General features: G+C 49.2%; 1 protein-coding gene across 1 annotated transcript in view; it reads right to left on the reverse strand.

Moving 5' to 3' along the window:
• Window positions 1–307: 307 nt before the first annotated feature.
• The window catches only part of LOC133207001 (transmembrane protein 263-like), a 198,808-nt gene continuing 177,344 nt past the window's right edge, over window positions 308–21,771 (reverse strand). Inside the window, 1 exon segment of the mRNA XM_061343456.1 lies at window positions 308–1,681. Coding sequence (XP_061199440.1) covers window positions 1,407–1,681 — 275 coding nt within the window. The 3' untranslated portion in view covers window positions 308–1,406.

Raw genomic sequence — 21,771 nt, forward strand, 5'->3', positions numbered from 1 at the left:
ATAAAATACAGCACTTCACTCGCCTGTGCATCCAACACCTAACACCTAGGCTCATCACCTGCCAAAGCCAAGAGAGGAGTTAATGGTGGAGCCTGTGGCTTTCCTCATCCCAAGAATTACAGGGGACCTTGGAGCGAGTGAATGTGTGTGTGTGCATGTGTGTATGATGAGCATCACAGGCCACGCTGAGGATGGCCATAACCCACAGAGGGATGCAGGCGTCTGGGTTTCTGCAGCACTACGAGTGTTGAGGGGGCATTTGGTGCAATATGGTCATTTAGAGGAGCCAGGCTAGAGCGCCAGGAGCTGCTGGTGCCCTGTGCAGGCTGGATGCTGCTGGAGCATCCTCCAAAATGGTGCAGCCCTATCAAACCCAGGCCACCGCTCCCAGGGTGCTGAGTGATGGGGAGAGCAATGCTCTCAGCCTCCCACCCCTCACTGCGCAGAATTTGGGTGGTGTTTGGGAACATGCTTGCTCATGGTTCCTAGTGATGCCTGTGGAGGGAGATGTGGCCTAGAGCCCAAATGCCCCTGTTGCAGGTGAAGATACTGCAAGGACCTCAGGGGTCAAACCCAAAGGTCTGGCTGGTAGCTCTGTGGAGCATCACCACCTGCGCTGCAACATCACAGAGGCCTGGCAGATGCCACTGTCAGCTCCTACCCCAGTGGGAACATACAGCAGCTTTCACCCTACTGCCTCTCACCACCAAAATCTATGCAGAAGCTGATGGCCTGGGACATATCATACTCCTGTGAGTCATGATCCCTGGAGCTGCTCTGCTGAGCTTGAGGGTTCCTTCTCTGAAGGGTGCAATTCAGCCAAGGAGTAAGTGACTGGGTGCAGCTTGTGGGATGGGCCCTGCAAAGAACAGGTAAGAGGTGCAGGGCAGGAGGGAAGTTTCCCCCTCTTCACAGTATCTCTCCTTTGTGTCAATGGAACTTTCTGCTATGGCTCTCTGCCAAGCAGATCCTCAAAACACACCCCCCAGAGCCAAGGGAAGGGGTGTTTCAGAGGATGTCCTCCCAGCTGAAGCTGAATGTGACTACACAGCCCACACTTCAAGCCAGGCACAGTTCCTCCCCTCCTCTCTTACTTCCCTCATCTCCAGGCAGATGGAACCTGACACCTGCTCCCACCCCTCTGTGCTTACAAGAACAAGGAGGGAGGAAGGAAACTGCAAGACAGAGACAACGGTGCCTTTAAAGCCCTCGGAGTAAAGATGGTTCCCAGTAGGTGATGGGAGTGAAAGGCATTGACAGCGGCTCTGTGAGCTCTGAGCAGGCTGTAGCCAGAGTCTGCTCGGGTGCTTGACCCTCCCTGAAGCGGCTGGTTCCAACTCAAAGAGGTGCTGTGTAGGGGGACAGTATGGGCAGGTCGATCTTCCCGCAGGGAGCCGCGACGGGGATTAGTCAGCCTTGTCCTTCTTCTTTGCGGTGAAAGGGACTTTGCTGGCCACCGCTCCCACGCCGCCGGTCACCGCCGAGACGCTGCCCTTCACCAGTCCGACGCCAGCAGCGGGGACGCTGGTCACGGCTGTCTTGGTGAGCTCCAGGCTCTTGCTGCCCACCCAGGCAACTCCTCCCAGCGTGGCGCCCACGGCTCCCCGGGTGATACTGAACAGGCCGCCCGTCACTCTCCAGATCACCCCTGCCTGCTGCTGCGGGTGCTCCTTGCTGGCATCTGCAGGGAGACAGGGAAAGGGGAAGTCAGTAGCGTCCATACCAGAGACCTTCTCCCTGGACACCGCTTCCAGCCCAGGAGGGCTGTCCACCATGTGTGCCTTGCAGCTCCTGATGCCTCAGTACCTGAAGGAGGAACCGAGGTGATCCCAAGTTACAGCATGGACTTTGGGGAGGTAGGGAGTGGGAGCAGAACTGCCCATGTGACAGAGAAGGGAAGAAGGTGGCTCAGTTACAGCCCCAAACATGCAAGCCTCAGTCCTGCAACGCAAATCAAATCTCACAAGAGATGTAATTCCCCTCCCTTGTGTGTTGGCCAACAGCAGTAAATCAAAGATGAGCACCAGCAGAGGAAGCACACTCTGCATACAGCAACATCTGATGTTTGCATGGCCTGCAGGTCCTCAGAAGCATCTGTTTGGAGACAGGTCTGTGCTAATGTCAGATGAGGGACTAAGGCACAGCGCAGACCTATCTGTGAGAACTGTAATTGAGCTAGCACAGATATCACACTGCAGTAAAGATACAGTGACACAGGCATCACCTCAGGTTGTACAAGCCCTCTGGAGATCTCAGCTACGTATTTAATAGTGTTAAGACAGTGCTTAAAGTTGCTACACCATGTCACTGCTGGTTTACCTGTGCCAACTGGATCAAGGCCAGCACGACTTACCCACCAAGCTGCCACCGCAGCACCCTGCAGCACTGCAGACACAACGTTCACAGCTCACCACTTCTTGGGGAAGGGCTGGCTCTGAGCTGCTGCTCAGGGGATTCAAACCTGACAGCTCTCGCGCTGGCCTCCACACAGTGCTCTCGCTTTGCATGCAGGCAGCAAAGGAAGAGCTGCTCTTTTCGTGGGGTGAGAGATTCTGGATGCTGCGAGTCCTGATTCACCGCCAGTGCTGCACATGAGATGAGTTACTAATAATTGCAAAAGCACAACAAAGCCATCCTGGCAGGGAGAGAAGCAAGCGCCAGCTGGGAATACAGGATCCCTGGAGCAGCAGCAGCAGCCCTTCTAGCCCATTACCTACTCGGAAGAGGGACTGCACAGTGCTGATGCAGCAAGAGGGCCTTAGCCCCCTGCTAAACGCACAACCCATTTCCTGACAGGAATGGAAATGGCTTTATGAAAGCCTGCACAAAGCGACGGAACAGCCATGCCCCTGCAGAGAGCCCAGCACAGGGACCCTGTCACCACCAGCCACTGCCTCAGAGCAGCGCCCCAAGGAAGGAGCCAGGCTGCACTGCACAGGTAATGGCAGGTAGCAGAGATCCCAGCCCTCCCACCACACTCCCAGCTCCCGTCACCCCCTTTCTAAAGCTCCCCAAGAAGAACGCCCTTTGCTTATCCAGCCCATCAGCAGCTTCCTTCCTTGAGTTAATAACATTCCAGGCAGCAGAAAACTCTACCTGGAACCCCCCCCCTTGATATCTCCACCCACTGCCATTTCCAAACAGATCAGAGCCAACACTGATGTCGGCAGTGGGTTTGCTTTGCCAGCGAGCAGAGACCTTGGGAGTGCCGGGAGGCTGGCCCAACTGCTCACCCAGTTGCAGGGCCTTCGCACACTACACACCCTGGCTGATGGAGATGTCAGACCCAGTCAGTCTAAGCAAACATCTTCCTCTTACTGTTACTAACTCATCTCACGCCGTGCCTTCACCACATCTGTTATTCTGTGTACTTCTGCCAAGCTATCCTCTGAATGCTTCGGCGCAGAGACTATCTTCCTGTTGTCCGTGTGTCACACAACACAGTGGGGTCTCTAAGTGCTGCCGGAAAACAAGCCGTTTTCTTGCTTTTTTGTTCCTCTTTGTTAAACAAACCAAACACAAGTCTGACAGAAAACACTCAGCAGCAGCAGCAGGGCATGGATTTTATCCTTGGAAGCACCAGCTGCCCTGGGGTGCTGGATGCACATGGCTGGAGGGACAACCTGACCTTGCCAGAGCTGCTGCCTCTGCTACAAGTGCTGGGGCAGACAGGAGGCCAGCTCCTCACACCAGGGGCTCTCAGACCGCACCGTGTTACCAGTCGGAAAGGAGGATTTTCCAGGCATCTTAGGAGACAAATGAAGATGTCTTCAGATTCAACCTGCTTACTTCCAGGCACTTAATAGAGAGGTTTAAGTAAGGTGATTTGATTCAGACCGTGGGCCCCCAACACAAGAGGGACATGGATCTGATGGAGTGAGACCAGAGGAGGCCACAAAGATGCTCTAAGGGCTGGAGCACCTCTGCTGTGGAGAGGGGCTGGGGGAGTTGGGTTATTCAGCCTGGAGAAGGCTCTGGGGAGACTCTTATAAGAGTCGTTGAATACCTAAAGGGGGCCTACAGGAAATATGGAGAGGGGCTTTTTAGAAGGGCATGTAGGGACAGGAGGAGGAAATGGCTTTAAACTGAAACAGGGCACATTTAGATTAGATTTTAGGATGAAAATCTTTACTACAAAGGTGCTGAGGCACTGGCACAGGGTGCCCAGAGAAGCTGTGGCTGCCCCATCCCTGGCAGTGTTCAAGGCCAGGTTGGACACAGGGGCTTGGAGCAACCTGCTCTAGTGGAAGGTGTCCCTGCCCGTGGCAGGGGTTGGAACTGGATGAGCTTTAAGGTCCCTTTAACCCACACTGTTCTATGATTCCTCTGACTGTGTTGCTAGCCAGGAAAGAGGGGGGGCTTCTTCAGAGGAAGCTGCATACAGTAGCCTAACCTAGACAGGACATGAGCCTGAATCAGGTGGTGTCACCATCCTTTCATAGGTATTTTTGTCATACAGTTTCTGATGCAGCCTAGGCAGCTACATTTCTACCCCGTACACAACGTATTGCTTGCCTATTCCTCAACAATCTCACTGGGTATTTCTTTTTCTCTTTTCCCTCAGTGCTCCTGAGACCTCTTGGCTCCATTTCCAGTTCAGTTGCCAGCCTTCCAACTGCTGCACACAGCTTATCCAATACAGCATTTTGTGTTCTGTTTTGAGACCGAGGGTGGGAAGAACAGAGGCATCCAGAAATCCATTCAACTGTAGAGCAGGGCTCAGTGAAAATCAGGCTGTCCTCAGAATAAACACCAACCGCCAGGACGGCAGGCCTTGTTTTTCCATTGCCCTCTCAGGGGAAGCAGGATCCTTTGCATCCCAGAGGACTGCAATGCAGAAGCTCTGGGCATCAAACAACTGCAGAACCAAGAGCTATATCAAAGCAGCAGTAACTTTTCTGTCTCTCCCCAGGTACACCTGCACCTGAGGCTACCTGTATGGAAATGGCAGTGGGTGGAGATACCAAAGGGGGGTTTCCAGGTAGAGTTATCTACCTCTGTAAGAGGATTTAGGCCTCTGGAGCTGCCCGGTTATCTGAACACCAGTAGTGTGGAAATCTCTTCCACGATGAATGCTTGCAGGTGGATAGCCCAGGGACCACAGAGAAGGAGGCAACTGCAGATGCAACTGAGGGGCACGTTCCTCTGCCAGCAAACAGCTAAACATATTGGAGAAAGTGTCAGGAAATACTAATGAAGAAAGACAAGGACAAAGGTTCTTTCTGATTAAGCCAGGCAGAGACAATGAAGCCGCAGTGCACTGGAGCACCGGTGCTTGCACGCTGCCTGTACCAGGTCTGAGCTACTCCTGTGGTCCTGAAAACCCCACAGGTAGCAGGGAGGAGGGATGCAGGAGCTGTCCCCAGGGGGCTGTAAGGCTGTTCCAGAAGCATCCCAACAGCTCCAGCTCAGAACAGAAGCTGTACCATAAAAACCCCGAATGAACTCAGGTCTGAATAACGTTAAGAGAAACCCCTTGTGACCCTAAACACAAGAGATGACCCCTTGTTCATCCAAACCTGGCAGCAAGCTGAAATAGGTTGGATTTGTTCTATAGTCCAGATGATGTGTCGAAAGCTTTCTAGCCATCCCTGGTTAGCTTGTCTTCAGGACTGCAATAAACCCCACAGTAAGCTGTCATGTAAGATAAGCATCAGATTTACAGTGCAAATTAGTCTCTCAGACAATGGAGTGAGCTAAGCATTTTGTTGGCACAGAAGAGCCCAGATTAAGGGTGAGACAGACAGCAGAGATGAAATACACAAAATAATCAGAGAGACAGACACCCAGCCTGAGCAGGGGAACAATTCTGTACCCTGAAGCCGGCCGCAGCTCATGCTGCTCAAGAGCTCTTCACCATCTGCCAGGCCCTTTTTCCTCTCCATCCATGACCTGGCCTTTTCAAGGGTCCCTTCAGCTTCACTTCACCCACTGTCAGTGTCCTAGTTTTGGCTGGGATAGAATCAATTTTCTTCTTAGTAGCCAGCACAGTGCTGTGTTCTGGATTTAGGATGAGAATAATGTTGATAACACAGAGATGCTTAGCTGTTGCTTAGAGGTACTAAGTCAAAGACTTCTCAGTCTCTCACGCTGTGCCAGTAAGGAGGGGCACAAGAAGCCAGGAGGAAGCAGAGACAGGACACCTGACCCGAACTAGACAAAGGGATATTCCATACCACAGCACGTCATGCCCAGTGCATAAACTGTGGGGAGGTGGCTGGGAGCCACCGACTGGTGCTTGGGTATCAATCAGGGGTGGTGAGCAATTGTATACTGTAACCCTTGTTTTTTTTCCTTGGGTTTTATTTCTTCCTCTCTCTCCTCATTATTATTATTACTATTGTTATTAATATTTTACTTTATTTCCGTTATTAAACTGTTCTTATCTCAACTGATAAGGAGATAACTGATAACTGATTCCCGATTCCCTCCCCATCCCACTTGGAGCTTAGGGGAGTGAGCTGCTGTGGGGTACTTAGCTGCTGGCTGGGGTTAAACCACAACAGTCAGTTTAGAGCAGAAGAGAAATTGATGAATAAAACACACTCTTGTATGAGTGCCAGCTCTCTGGGCTGGGGTCAGCACCCCACACAACAGGCTCTCCTCCTCCAGCCCTCTGCAGTCCCTGCTGGCTTCTGTCCAGAGCAGGGGTCCTGCCTGCTGGGGCTCCAGACAGACCCAGGTCTTCTCATCTGATCCTGACAGCATCTCAAAGCTGTTGTGGTGACTCCTCAGGGCTTTGCACTGTATTTATACGGTGAGACAAAACAACAGCCTGCGCTGGTGCACAGTTCAAATAGCACTGGCGTTATTCTTCCCCTTGGCCTCTGCTTGCACATGATATGAGAGGAAGGGAAAACTCTACTTTAAAAAGGACTTGTGCAAGTTGCTCCTTCCTCCTAACTTACTAAAACAGCCCCAAGCCAGTGTCAGTGTCACTGGTTCTGCATCTTTAGGATACTTTCATCCCTGCTGGGCCCCTGGCGAGGGAGCTGGGCTGGCTCAGAGACCAGAATGTAAATAGCCAAGGTCATCAGTCTGGCCCACAGCAGACGTGAGAGGAAGGGATGAGGTCACCAGTTTGAGCCTGAATTACACCTCTGGCAGCTATTAAGTGACCACTGGTGGATTCAGGCAGGTTCACCCACCTCGAAAAATGTGTTCTGGAGAAACACAGCAGAGGTGGAGGGTCAGCTGCTCACACAGATCTGCTCCCAGCCTTGCCCAGCTGATGTTTAAGCACCACTGAGCAAATCGCTCTGACCTTTATTACCTCTGCACCACTGTGATTGAGAACGTGTGATCGTCTAAAAGCCTTGGTTGTTGAGTCACAAACAAAGCGTGGACGGGAGAGAAGTTTCCAGTCCTGATGTTTCTTGGAGAAAAACCTGAAAGCTTGATTCAAGTGCACTCTTAAGGCGCTGAGAACCCCAAATGGGATTATTGTTATTTTTAACCTTGTGATTTTTCCAAGCCTACCTTAATTTGAAACACATCGGGCTGGCGCTGCTGCTTCTCTTCCCCTTCTGTAAAGCAAAGCTGAAGTTAATGATCCCTATTTCCTTGTATTGCTGCACTGTCATGAAGGTTAATTAGGTACAGTTGGTGCGGTGCTTTAAACGAGGAAATTGTGTTTGTATTGTCATGACTGGCGCTGACAGATTCCTCTTGACATTCTCAGTAGAGACGCCAATGACAACTTCCAATTTATCTCTGGAGAGGTTTCCAGTTTCCAGACAAGTCACAAAGGCAAGAGAAACACTTGCCCCCTCCCCATGCACACCAGCCTGCTATTGTGTGTACTGTGGAGCTACACGAGTTTATCCTGTAGCTGAGCCTTGCCATTTGGGCGATGCACTCCTAGCACCAGAGCCCAGTGACTGCTGGGCAGGCACATACAGCATCTAGCTGTACACCACCCAGCAGGACTCTCCTCCATGGAATGGCCAAAGCTGCCTTCTTCCAAGCCTCCTGCCTGCAGCTGGAGAATCACAGGATCATTAGGGCTGTAAGGGCCCTCTGGAGATCATCTGGTCCAACTGCCAAGGCAGGGCCACTTACAGCAGGTTACACAGGAACACATCCAGGAAGGATTTGAATGTCTCCAGAGGAAAAGACTCCACAACCCCCTGGGCAGCCTGTTCCAGGGCTCTACCATGCTCAACGTAAAGCTGTCCTTCCTCATGCTGAGGTGAAACTCCTTGTGGTTTAGTTTATGGCCATTGCTCCTTGTCCTGTTGCTGGGCATCACTGAGAAGAGTCTGGCACCATCATCCTTTTGAGATATTGATCTGCATTAATGAGATCCCATCTCAGTCTGCTCTCCTCCAGACTAAACAGGCCTGGCTCCTGCAGCCTCTCCTCATTAGAGAGATGCTCCAGACCCCTGATCATCCTTGTGGCCTCCACTGGATCCCCTCCAGCAGCTCCTTGTCCTTCTTGTACTGAGGAGCCCAGAACTGAACACAGTGCTCTGGATGTGGCCTCACCAGGGGGTAGCAGAGGGGGAGGATCACCTCCATTGACCTGCTTTGCTGATCCCTGTGGGGCACAGCATTTATGGCTGAGATGATGGAACTGCCATTCATGTCCTTTCTGTAATTTTAGCATCAATGATCTAGGCCCTGCAGTGTTGCAGGCAAAGCACTACACAGAACACTACAGAGTGTGTGCTTGAGCTCTCATGCTTCTCACCTACCATCAATGCCGTGCTGCAGCTGGTTGGGAACGGCTTCACGGGCTCAGTAGCTCTGCTCTCCCCAGCCCTGCTCTCCCCAGGTTCTGAATGCTACAAACCCAAGACCAGCAAAGAATCCTAGAAGTGCCACGTGGAGTTTAGCCCTGGAGCTTTAAGCTTTAAGTCTGCAATCAGCGAGATGCACTTGTCTCCTTCTGCATCAGGATTGTTCGGGAAGCTGCTGCACACAGCAAAACAGGGCAGCTGTCTCCACAGCCCAGCTCACCCCAGGGCCCTTCACTGGCACAACAAGCTTTAATTGCTCCTTGCACATGCCCCAGGAGCAGTATTAACTGCTGAAGCATCTACCTTGAAGCAGAGAGACAGGGTTCAGGAGGGTAAACGAACAGTGATATGGAGTGGTTTGTTTTCCTCAGCTAAGCCTTCAGGGAGAAGCAGGCAAAGCTTTGACTGCAAGTGTGAGGCTTAGAGTTGGCTGGGAGTTTTCCGACCCTTTTTGCTGGGAAGCATCGTGTCACCAGAACAGAACTGTTTGTAAAGACATGGTGGTATTGTTGAAACTTCCACTGAAAAGAGGGTTCAGGGAGATTGGCTCCAGAGTAGCTAGTAACTAACTGGTTAAGGCATCCGACCAGACTTGAGTCAGCCCAAGGACACTCCCCAGCCTCACACATACCCAACTAAATGGCCCAAGCAGCAGCTGAATGCCATTTTCACTCTTGCTGTTGAACTGTTCCACTTTGCAAGAAGAGATATTAATTGGAGGAGGAATAGAAACTTGTCCTCTTGCTTTCCAAGTTCTTGCAATACCAGAGCCAAGATCTGCCCTGAGATGGGGCAATTCCTTTGCTTTGCCCTCCTGCAGAAGGCATCTGTTTTCTTGGTCCGGAAACACCTCTTTCTTTCTTCTATAGCTGAGTTTCCTATAAGCAGGATACCCTGGAACCCTTTGGATTCTTAATTCCTTATTTCCCCTCTAAGTTTACAGGACTTCAGCTACTCTGATGGCACAGACTTAATCTCTAATGATGCTGAAAGCCAGCATGGCCCCCAGCCCAGAGGTAATGCTCCTGCTCTAGGAAAATACAAGTGAGTTGCAGGACAGACAGAACTGTCTACTAGAAAGGACATGGATCAGAGGGAGGAACCTGGAGACCCAGCTCTGCTCTCAGCATTATTAATGACCTGTTGTGTGGCAGCTACATCTCCTCTGCTTCCTCTCCACCTCACTGGCCTGTTTCAGCCATGGTGACTGCCCAGGAGCTAGTCCCAACTATGCCAAGGCCAGCAAGCTGGGAAAAGCATGAGTCCACCCTTTGCAGCAGGGGAACTAATGAGCACTAATTGGCCTCATGATGCCTCTTAGACAACCTCCCATCTCCTACTGGCATACTTAACCTCTCAGAGAGAAAGCAGCACTCACTGGGACAAAGCCCTTGTAAATCTGCCATCCTCTGACACAGATCATGAGAGCTTAAGGATGAGGACTCACCCTTTTTATAGGCTTTTGCAGCAGTGGGTTTAATGAGACCCTTGTCTCATTTGAAGCAAATGTCATCTCCCACCACACTGTAAGGGTTGTAAGAAAGATAAGCCCACAGGAGAGTCCTAGGGAAAGGCTACGAGTGGCCTTGCCCATTCAAGGAGCAAATCTGGACATACCACTTCCATCGCCATCATTACATGTTTTTCTCAGTGTGGAATATATGCAGAAGGTCAAGCTTTTGCTACTGGCCAGAGAGGTCACTAAAAACCCTACAGGGTGTCTCAAGGCCACTGACAGGGTGGAGAGATGATCCCAGAAGGCATGAGATTTCAGTTTGCCCCAGAGAACTGTGCATAGTGGCTGCTTCCTCCCTACTATTACCAAGCAACTGCAATGGTGCATTCTGGCAAGTCTGAACAGTGAGGGACAGCTATCAGTTGGGCTATCCCTTTCCTCTCCCTTGTGTTAGAAGCATTGCAAGTGGCCATCAGACTTAGTCTGTCTGAACTTTATGTTCCTGTCTGCCTTCAATTTCCATTCTCTGCTCTACCTATGAGCTCTTGACCAGTCAAGAGGTTTGCTTAAAAGCCTGGCAAGAAGTAGCCCATAAAGCTGCACCAACGGTTCTAGTTGGAGTCTCATCACCCCAACACTGAGATTTTGGATCACAAGGACAGGAATCACCTCTTGCTGTGAATATGAGTTCTTGTTCTCACTTGGGGATCTGTGGGTGGACCGGAATAATCCAGGACATTCGATGACTTTCAGTGGCCTCAAGCTTTAATGGTCTGAGGAGCTTTCAGACTTGAGATCTGATTCCTTACAAACAACCCTTCCTAGCATTTGTGCCCAGGCTGAAGGGACCATCTTTTTAAGCCTGCTCTTTGACCCATGCTAGCTCAGCTCTTGTCAGGGCACATCACCTCCCCTGTCAATTCTGTAACAGCGGTTGCACATTCTTCACTGAGCTGCTTTCAGCTGCTTGTGACATACCTGGCACAAAAAGACCCCACATGAATCAGAGGCTCTTGTTAAACAGCCTTGCTAATTCAGCTCTGATAAAGACACAGGAAAAGAAAAAAAAAATCAATATTTGTTAAGTGTAAAAGGACAAAATCCATAGAGAAATAAAGGTCATTTTCATGATTCCATGAGGCCCCTACAAACAATGGAGAGCAAATAACATAATCTAAGCTTATGTAAGAAATGACTTTTCTTCCATGCTCTAATGCTACCCAGTGGATTTCAAACAAAGGCAGACTGAGCTAAGCCTCCTCTATCCAATGAGCCTAAAAGTCTTTCCCACGACAACATTGCTCACAATTTATCAAGGAGTCCCTAAAATTTGGTCCCAGCAGCAGTTTGGGAAGGGGCATAGGATTGAAAGGGAGTCACACTGAAACAGCAGGAAGGTCCCTCAAGCTGCTAGGATCAGGCATCAGAAGTCTGATCGTTCATCAACCACCGTGAATACTTTGTGCACCCTGCACCTTATTATTAAAGGCTTAATCTGTCTGCCTTACGGAAACACGTGACTGTCACTCACACAGTTTACAGATGAGATATCCGAGGACTTGTCCAAAAATACTCCCAGTAAAGTTGGGAACATATCCTGCCTTGCTAACAGGGGAAAACCCAGGGTCAGGCATTTCCTCTTCTCACTCCTGGAGCAGCTGTGCAATGGACGCTGATGCTTTGAGCAGGATGGCTGGCACCAGGGAGAAATCCCCCATTTATTCTCATTGTGTGCTCTCTCCAAGGTACGTGAGGAACTGAAGAAGAATATGGACCATGGCTCAGAAACCAAAGCCACAAACTTTAATTGACCTAAGGTCTGAATGAAGATTTTTCAAGTCAGAGAGATGACCCATTCAGCCCAGAGGCTCTCCAGGAGCCTGTCCATCCAAATAATAACAAGGCAGTTAAGCCAGAAGCTGTGTGGTACAGAAGCAGCTGAGCTGGGGATTTACTGGGGAGGAAGGAATATGCTTGCCTGCTCACGCTTCTGCATGCCAGCAATGGGCAGGATAAGCCTTTGTTATTTTGCTGGCGGTAGGTGTTCAATGGCATAGTCCCAAAAACTTGTTCCCCACCTCATCTGTCAAAGGGAGAGTGCTGCAGTCAGGAGTGGGCAGGTACACGGCCCTTGGGATGAACAGGCAGAGCATCCCTTCCCACAGCCAGGTTAATGGGAAAGGACAGGGCTCATCCCTGCCTCAGACCATTAGATCTATTCCAGTGCAAAAGTCAAACCTCTAAGTCAGCTCTATGCCCAAACCTCTCATGTGTTCCCATTGCCTCTGTCACTTCAAAATGAGCCATCTGGTCCTACCCGCTGTGCTCCCAGTGAGCCTGCCACCTGGGAATCTCAGCCTGGAACACATAAACTGGAGGTAGTGCTAACACTGCCCAAGGGGACATCAAGCCTCCTCCTGTGCCCTGCACAGACAAAGAGAGGCTGCTTAGGAACATGAAGCCATGAGTGTGACAGTTCCCTTCGCTTCCTTCCATATTCATGTTCTTGTTCTTCCCAGGGCAGATTTCAATATGGCACAGCAGGGATCCCACACTCGCTTGGCTTCCCAGTGGTTAATGAAGGGCTCTGCCTGGTGCTGCAGCTGATTTGGATTTCTTCTTCAATGCTGCAGCAGGACTGCCATGGATCCAAGGTCTGGGTTGGGATACCTAGGCTTCCCTTTGAGGGCAATGCTTCATATAGTTGGAGGAATATCTGGAATAAGAAAGACTCCTGCCCACCTCCTTGGCACAGCCACCAGCTCAGCCTTACACATGCAGCCTCTCTTAGAAGGTCTACCTAAGCTTGCCAGGCAGTGATAAACAGGCTTTAGAGAGAAGCCCCTGTCACCTCTTGGTTTTCTCCTGAGTCAGTCTTGACTCTGGCTTGGGGTATCCCCTATTGCTGCAGGGGGAAGACTGGCTGACTATGAGGTACCAGAATCAGAGTGCATGCAATGAGAGTCTGATTCCCTCCCTGCTCTGCTTCCAGCTTTTAGCCTGCAGTGCACCTCTGTGGCACCGGGAGGGGGGACATCAAACAACCTCCCACCAGTTTCAGCAGGACCTTCCTTAACTCAAAGACATCCCTGCAGCCTGGCGAACCCGGTTCCCAGCAGGGGTGCCATGTAAGACCAGTATCAGAAATACTCCTAATACTTCTGCTCTCATTCACTTTACCAACTGCTGAAAATCCTCCCGTATGCCTGACTGGGATAGCAATGTGCTGTGAAAGGCTGAAGCCTGGAGAACCTGAGACCCCTCTGGGATCATTGCCCTTCTCTGGTCCCTACCTGTTCTGAATCAAAGCCAAGCAAAGCCAGACTCTGCTGTCAGAGCACAGGGCTCAGTGGATAAAATTCAGTTGCATACCTACAGCAGCCTTTCCAATCTCCACGGTAAGACAGTATTTATTGTCTTGATTCTGTGATGTAGCCCAGCCTGGCAATGCTATCATGCTTTTTCTATTGGGAAATGAAGGGCAATACTTCCCTCCTCCACAGATCCCCTTAAATTTTCCTTTGCAGTTCCATGCACATGGGAAGAAGCACTGGAACAGAACACTCGATTCCTTTAAAAATGAGGGAGTATCTAAGGCTGCTTTCAAGTACCACAGTACAGAGATGCAGTGTGTCAGGTATCTTCCCAGCTTTCACGTCAAGGTGCTCAGCTCAGCTTGTGGTGCACATGCACATGCATGCTCCTCTCATTCTCAATAGGATAAAACCTTCAAAACCTCCAGATCCCAACATGCCACACCAGTTTGGCTAGTGCAACCATTATAGAAACTCATTTGCACCTTTATTTTCCTCCCTTTGTTTTCAATCAGATGCATACAGGGAATGACTGGAGTGACATGAAACTCATCAGAGGCTGATGCCACATCAGAAATCCCATCAAGCTATCTTCCAGTCCCAACAAGCTCTCCACTGAAGGAAAATGTCTTATCATGGCCTGGAGAACCCCTGTGCATGTTGTGTCCCCAGCAGGGATTCTTAATGGGCTCAGTAGTCAGAAACTGGGTTTTATTTTAGAAAGCACAAATGAAAATCTTATCTATTTAAATACCCTCCTACCTCTTAATGGTGCTTTTCTGGACTTCCTTCCCTAGCAACAAACCAACTCTGTATTAAGAAATCCCAGGCAGAGAAATCTTAAATTGTCCAGCAACACTATAGCACAGCCCAAATGGCCAAGGAGATGCTACACACACATTTCATGCCTGCTGTGCACAAGCATACATCTGCTCAAGTGAAAGCCATGACAGCAGGATGTTTGCAGCCCTGTTCACCAGTCAGAATGACCTAAGGGCATCACTTCAACCCTCAGACACGTTCAACTTGGGAAATCCACTGATATCACCAACCCCAGACCAGGCTACAGAGCTTCCCACTCCTAAATGCTGAGCCCTGTTTCTGAAATGGACTAAAAGACATGTGGCTTCCAATCTGCACCATCCAGATCACAGTATCACAGTATGTTAGAGATTGGAAGGACCTCAAAAGATCATCTAGTCCAATCCCCCTGCCAGAGCAGGAACACCTAGATAAGGTTACACAGATCCCTACTTAATAAGTTTTATCAAGCCTCCTGTGGCCACATTCAAGCATCTTTCCAGCTAGGGCTGTCCTGAGCCGATAGATGCTGTCTGCTGAGCACAAAAGTCCTCTCTTTCCCTACAGCAACATCCTGGCTGTCTGTGCTCTAGCTGGCTGATGGCAGCACCTGGATGCCATCCAAAGGCAGTAAGTTTCTTGCAGCTGAATATGTTTAGTCCCTCTCCTAAGGCACAGTCTCCATTACACAGCTATTGTTTATGACCCCAATTATCTCCCAGATACTGGTCCTTGCCTGCAGTTAATAACCAAGGCTAAGTGATCAACCGTTAGCACTCCAGCAAACTGGTTGTTACCTTCTCCAACGACCAAGTTCAGTCTTTTACTGCTATTAGAAACTGAGATTAATGATGCATAACAGAAATGAGCTCTCCTGTGACACAGCCAGGTGAGGAGAGAAGAATCACTCTTTTCCCCTGGAGGTATCAGCTCAGCAGGGAGGAGAGGAGCTGTCCTTTAACTCCCTTCTCAGCCTCCCTGATGTCAAGGAGATGACAAACAGTATCTGAGTTTGCAGAGTGCTCCTAACTTTTCTTGGGTCCTGGATCTTGTGGGCAGATCTATGGGCTCACTCTCCAGAAACTGCTTTCAGGGACCCCATTGAAACTAATTCCTACCCTACTATTTCAGGTGTCCATCAGTTAACAAGAACAGGCAAGTACTGCAGACCCTTGCAAGGCAGGAAAACAATACCTCGCTTCAGAAAGAGAGGCTGTACAGCACCACTGTGTAGTGGGTAGAAATGAATGTGAGCTTTCAAGGGGACATCTACATCCAGTAACAGATGTATTGTCAGCCTTTCCCAGCCTATTCCTCACAGACTGGTTTGTAAAGCAGCCCTCCAATAACTCATCAGGAAACAGCAGTTTCAATTCAGGAAAAGCTAATGCTGATTCCCTTTCACAGCCCCTTCTGAATGTCCTCTGAATGCTAATGGGAGACCATCAGCCTTGCACTCACAGGCTCACCAGGGCCACCAGGCATCTTAAAGGACATAAGTTTTCTCAGGAGGTTCACCAACACCTTCTCCTTCCGACTTTGGGGAATGATCACCATGGTCTTTGACAGGCAGTTTGTCCCAGTCCATACAGAGACACTGAGCGCAGCAGCAAACCAAACCCAGGCAGTGCAACTGTGCAGCCATGGGTCTCTGGCACAGACAGTGACATGGGAAGGGAGGACTCCTAGATGGGTATACACAAGATTATGAGTCAGTGCCTGCAAATGACTTTGGGTGTAATGAGCTCGCTGAATCCTGGAGTATGATACAGCCTCCTGCCACCACAGACATGTGGGGAACAGGAGCAGGAGCAAGGCATTGCTTGCTAAAGATCTGCAGCCAACCCTTGCAGCTCAGATGCCTGCCCCTCCAGCTCCCTTCTGATGTCTGGAGCCAGCACTGGACAGCTGACATTCAGGATCCCCCTCCTCAAAACCTGCCATATGCTGAACAAAAGACCTTCTTCTGCCACTTCATGCGTCAGCTTGGAAAAGGCAGACAAGGAAGGAAACCATCAGGGACCTTTCCTCATCTGATCAGCTGCTGGAGGATAGAAGACCACAAATGCATGTTGCCACGGGTGACAGCTGGGTAAGGATGGATGCCTCTGTGCTATCAGTAGACGCTGAAGGAAGACCCAGTGTTAGAGGAAGTAAAGGGTTTTCTGGTGGTGTGAAGAGGATGCAAGGATCATCCTACACTGATGGAACTCCAAGAGTGAAACATGTCAAGCAAAAGTTTGCTAGTGCTTTTTCTGTCCTGCCCAATCCGTTTCCAGCCACAACCCCCATAACCACACAAACGTGGTGATGCTTTCTAATGAAAGTGAAGCACTATTTATTGTGTGCCTGCCATCAACAGAGAAGCTCTGTCAGCAGAGAGCCTCACAGAGGCACCTGAAGTGCAACTGCAACAAGCACAAACCAATGCTTGTAGAGTGAGGCCATGCCTGTAAGTCAATGGCCACTAGGTAGTGACCATTAACAACACAGGGAGCCTGCATGGTCCAGAGGGGAATCGAGCATCTGATGAGTCCTCAGATGCCATCCCCCATCGGGGCTTGGCAAGAGTGTCGTGGCCACTGCTCCCAGAGACTCTCAGGCAGCTTTGAAAACATTCTTTCATCCTTATGTACAGATTTACTTATTCATGTACTCTCAACAGAAGCACTAACAGCCATAATTGGATCCATTACTGGGTTATTAGAGCTCTCAGTCACTGCCTCTGCTGGGGAAATGCAGAGGAAGAACAGACAGGGCAGAGGCACGGCCACTGGCAGGGGCTTTAAAAATGGGTTAAGTTGTTGCTGTGGCAACTAAAACAAAATTTCTGGCAGGGACTGCCATGTGTGGGGATCTGTAAACTTCTCCATTTGTGGAAAACATTGGTCATGTCTCCGAAAGGGAGGTGGAGGGAAGACAGAAAGAAGGGCTCTTTTCAGAGCCGGCGGCAGCAAGAGCCAAAAATGATCTGCTTGCAAATTTATTCTTATGGCAAGCGCTGATGATGGTTGGATTTTACATACCAGAGCTTCCAGGAGCCAGTGCACCGAGACAGAGCTGGCGGGTATGGAGGAGCACTTCGAGGTATGCAGTCCAGCTTGTCTTGGCCGCCAGGAAAGCAACTGAATGGCTGCACAGACACAGACAGTGCTGGAGGCCACTCGCTTCTGCCTTTACCTGCCTCCTCTGCCCCACAGCCTATAGAGGGTCTCCATGGAAAAAGAAGCTCATCTGGGAATTAGCTTCCATTGAGATGACAGGTCCTGGAACATCAAACTTTCCACCCATCAGCAGCGGGAAATGGAAACACAGAGGTTAGGTCTGGAAACGCTAAAATTTGGCTACAAACCCTGAACCTGGTTTCAGAAAGCACCGTAAGTGTTCAAGATGCTCGGTTCTCCCTGAGCGGCCAGGATGGCAGTAACCACCTGGATAAACATCACACATCCTGACATGCTTCAGAAGGTGGCCAGTATGTTAACATCTCAACATGGGTTGCAGACTTACAGGTTCAGCAGCTTAAGTTCATGTTTAATTACAACACAGGACCTGAAAAAGCAGAATCAGCGTTGATCTACTGTTGATTGATTTAACCTTGATTTAAGCTAAACAAGCTGTGTTGTGCCACCTATTTAATCTTCTGGGAGATCCCTGAGCAGCTCTGCTGCTGCGCTAGCAAAGTCCAATACCTCCTTCCCCACTTTCCTGCTCAAGGATCATGGCTGATCAGTTTGTTACTTATGAAGTAATTCATTTAGTTGGAAACTCAGACCGGCACAGATGCCTAATGCAAGGCTCTGAATTCTCTCTAGCATACAGGTTGGAGCTACCAAATGGGCACTTTGCTAAAAGATTCAAGAGTGACAGCAGATGCTGCCAGCAGAAAATTTGCCTACTGAGAGGTATTGTACAGGCAAAATGATTGATGAGGATTTCAGTTTTCCTCTGGAGTCAGCAGCTTAACTGTGAAGACTTTATTGCCAGTTAGACTCGCTTGGTGGGGACTGATTTCCACTGTGAAAAGGAGGAGGAAAGGGAATGAGAGGACAAAGCTATGGGACTGGTGTCGGATCAGCACAGGGGAGTGGCATCCAAGCGGCCCCATTGCAATGCCACTGGTCTCCTCTGTCCCCTGGTGCCATGGAGCTCACTGCTTCCGGACCCTGGCTCTCACAGCAAACACAACTTCACTGCATTAATGACCTCAGTGAGGGCTTTTTTTAAGCTGACTGACAGCAACCTGGAAAAATAAACCCACCCAGGAGCTATGAAATTGCACCATTGCCAAAGAGGAGTTTAACGCAGGGCAGCGAAGAGGCTCTGGCTAAATGCACAGGAGGTGTTTAAATAGACACCCAAGGTCTGCTCTGCACAGCATGATGGAGTGCAGGGAGTCTCTGAGGTCCAGGTAAGAAATGAGTACTTGCAATGCTCAGTGAAGCTTATGCTTACAACACAGCTCTAACTATCCTGTTAATCAAAGCAAAAAATCCTTCAGTTTTGCAAATCCAGTCAGATAAAGGCTCCATGTTCACTGCTCAGTCACTTAACCTCCAACTGCCCTACATGGAAAGCCAAGGAATGGCAAGTCTTGAAAGGCTTTGAAATTTTACTCCACTCCACCCCTCTACAACCTTCCACCTTCATTCCCAGCCTATAATGCTTGGATAAGGACTCGTTAACAAGGAGGTTTAGAGAAGAAATGTAAGACGTTATGTGTTTGAAGCTGTTAAAACCTTAAATCTGTTGTATATGAACATTGTTTGTGTAGACAAAAATCTCTTGTTGGCATAAACATCACCACCGTCCATATTTCTACCATCCACTGAAGTGTATGGCACATATCAAAACCTTACATATCTTACTCTGGTCAGTGGAGTTCATGGTGTGGTTACTCCTAGTGAACAGCAGAGTTTTCTTCACTGCATATTTCTTCTTCTTAAGTAGGTTGTTGCTTTGAGACACACATACTCTGGTTTAAATGCTACAATAAGGGAGAAAAAAACCCCAGACTATCAAACAAGAGAAAGACAGATCACACACAGATCACTTCCCAATTTCCAGAGCCACTGATGCGGTGAAGATGTGTGTTGCTTGAGAACAGGCTTGTCACTGGCTTTGGGTGGTGAAACATCAGCAGCAGATAAGGTTGGCTGGGAGGTTTTCACTGTGCAAACATCCCAGTTTTAGTCTTGAGCTGTTAACACCTGCACCTCAGCTTTTCCACACTTCTAAGCAGACCTAGGCCTGCTGTCATAAATCAGGAGCTACCAGAGCTGATGAGGTAAATACAAGTTTTACATTAAGTTCATCATTTTGAAGGGCTGGCCATTTACTTAGGAACTCCTTTTAATTACAAAGAATTGAGCAGCATGCATTATTGTGAAGCACACAGGCTACATGTAGGATGTGTCTGACTCTGGAGATATCACAGAATCATAGAATAGCTAGGATTGGAAAGGACCTTAAGATCATCAAGTTCCAACCCCCCTGCCATGGGCAGGGACACCGCACACTAAACCATGTCACCCAAGGCTCTGTCCAACCTGGCCTTGAACACTGCCAGGGATGGAGCGTTCACAACCTCCCTGGGCAACCCATTCCAGTGCCTCACCACCCTAACAGGAAAGAACTTCTTCTTTATATCCAACCTAAACTTCCCCTGTTTAAGTTTTAACCCATTACCCCTTGTCCTGTCACTACAGTCCCTAATAAAGAGTCCCTCCCCAGCATCCCTATAGGCCCCCTTCAGATACTGGAAGGCTGCTATGAGGTCCCCACGCAGCCTTCTCTTCTCCAGGCTGAACAGCCCCAACTTTCTCAGCCGATCTTCATACAGGAGGTGCTCCAGTCCCCTGATCATCCTCGTGGCCTCCTCTGGACTTGTTCCAACAGTTCCATGTCCTTTTGATGTTGAGGACACCAGAACTGTACACAATACTCCAAGTGAGGTCCCACGAGAGCAGAGTAAAGGGGCAGGATCACCTCCTTTGACCTGCTGGTCACGCTCCTTTTGATGCAGCCCAGGATACGGTTGGCTTTCTGGTCTGTGAGCACACACTGAAGCCGGCTCATGTTCATTTTCTCATCAACCAACACCCCCAAGTCCTTCTCCGCAGGGCTGCTTTTATCAAATATGGAGACTGCTCTTTTCAGGCTGATCTTCCCCCAGATAGGAATATAAAACCACAGGAAAACAGTACTCAGCCCTCCACTATCAGGTAAGGTAGTGGAGGTGCCACACCTTATCACAACTATGCACATTATTATCATATAAGAAACCAAACCCTATCTTAGAAACAGGTTATTTGTCATAGTAGTCTTACTTGGATATCTAAAATCTTACTGGTCTTTTGCTTAGAAACTCGATTTGCAGCCTAAATTTATTCATGGGCCATTTATACCCATTTCCTCTTGTTCCAATGCTGCCTTTTAGTTTAAATTGCTCATCTCCCTCCATGGTGTTTACTCCTGTGATGTATTTATAAAGAGCTCTCATATCTCCTCTCAGTCTCTGTTTTGCTAGATTAAACATTTCCACTACTCATGTATACAATAGATTCCCTGTTGCCACCACCATCCCTTTCTCTTTACTTATATGCCAGTCTCATGTCAGGTTCTTTCGCACATGGGTGTTTGGTAGTGTGAGAATCGACACAGCCATGCATATGATCTTCTCCCTGGAGGAACAGCTTGCCTTACATGACCTAGGACTGCATTTGGTTTTCAGTATATTGATAGGGTACACTAATTTCTTTCATTAATTAACATGCTATAACCCTTCTTTTCCCTCAATCCCTCACTGAGCTCTCAGCTTACCACACATTCTTGTTATCAGTCCTTAGGTGTGTAGTATTTTGTTTTTAGTACTGGTAAACATTGTGTCATTTCTATGAGACACTGGTGATCAATTTTGCTGTATGATATCCAAGCATTGCTATCAGTAATAGCAATATGCTCACTGTTTTGCATCATGCCTACTCATATGTCCACACCCAAGAGAAAATCTATACTGGAATCTAGAAACTGCTCAAGTCATCCCAGTCAAATAGCTGCTCCACACTAGGAAGAGGAGTGGTTCTCCTTCAGCTCCAGCCTCTCCCAGCTGAGAAAACCACTTCACGTGCACGTGATCTTCTCCTGATACAGGGCACACACAAATCATGTTCTGCTACTGGCCCAGATTCCAAACCCTCTTTCAAGCACGCTGAACAGGACAAGGAAGAATGGTTTTGAACGGACAGAGGGGTGATATAGATCAGACATTAGTACGAAGTTCTTCCCTGTGAGGGTGCTGAGGCGCTGGCACAGGGTGCCCAGAGAAGCTGTGGCTGCCCCATCCCTGGCAGTGCTCAAGGCCAGGTTGGACACAGGGGCTTGGAACAACCTGCTCTAGTGGAAGGTGTCCCTGCCCATGGCAGGGGGTTGGAACTGGGTGAGCTTTAAGATCCCTT

This window comes from Neopsephotus bourkii, unplaced genomic scaffold, assembly GCF_033783945.1.
Source record: "Neopsephotus bourkii isolate Nb327-2 ecotype Australia unplaced genomic scaffold, CSIRO-AGI_Nbou_v1 NB_1825, whole genome shotgun sequence".
NCBI classification, from domain to species: domain Eukaryota; kingdom Metazoa; phylum Chordata; class Aves; order Psittaciformes; family Psittacidae; genus Neopsephotus; species Neopsephotus bourkii.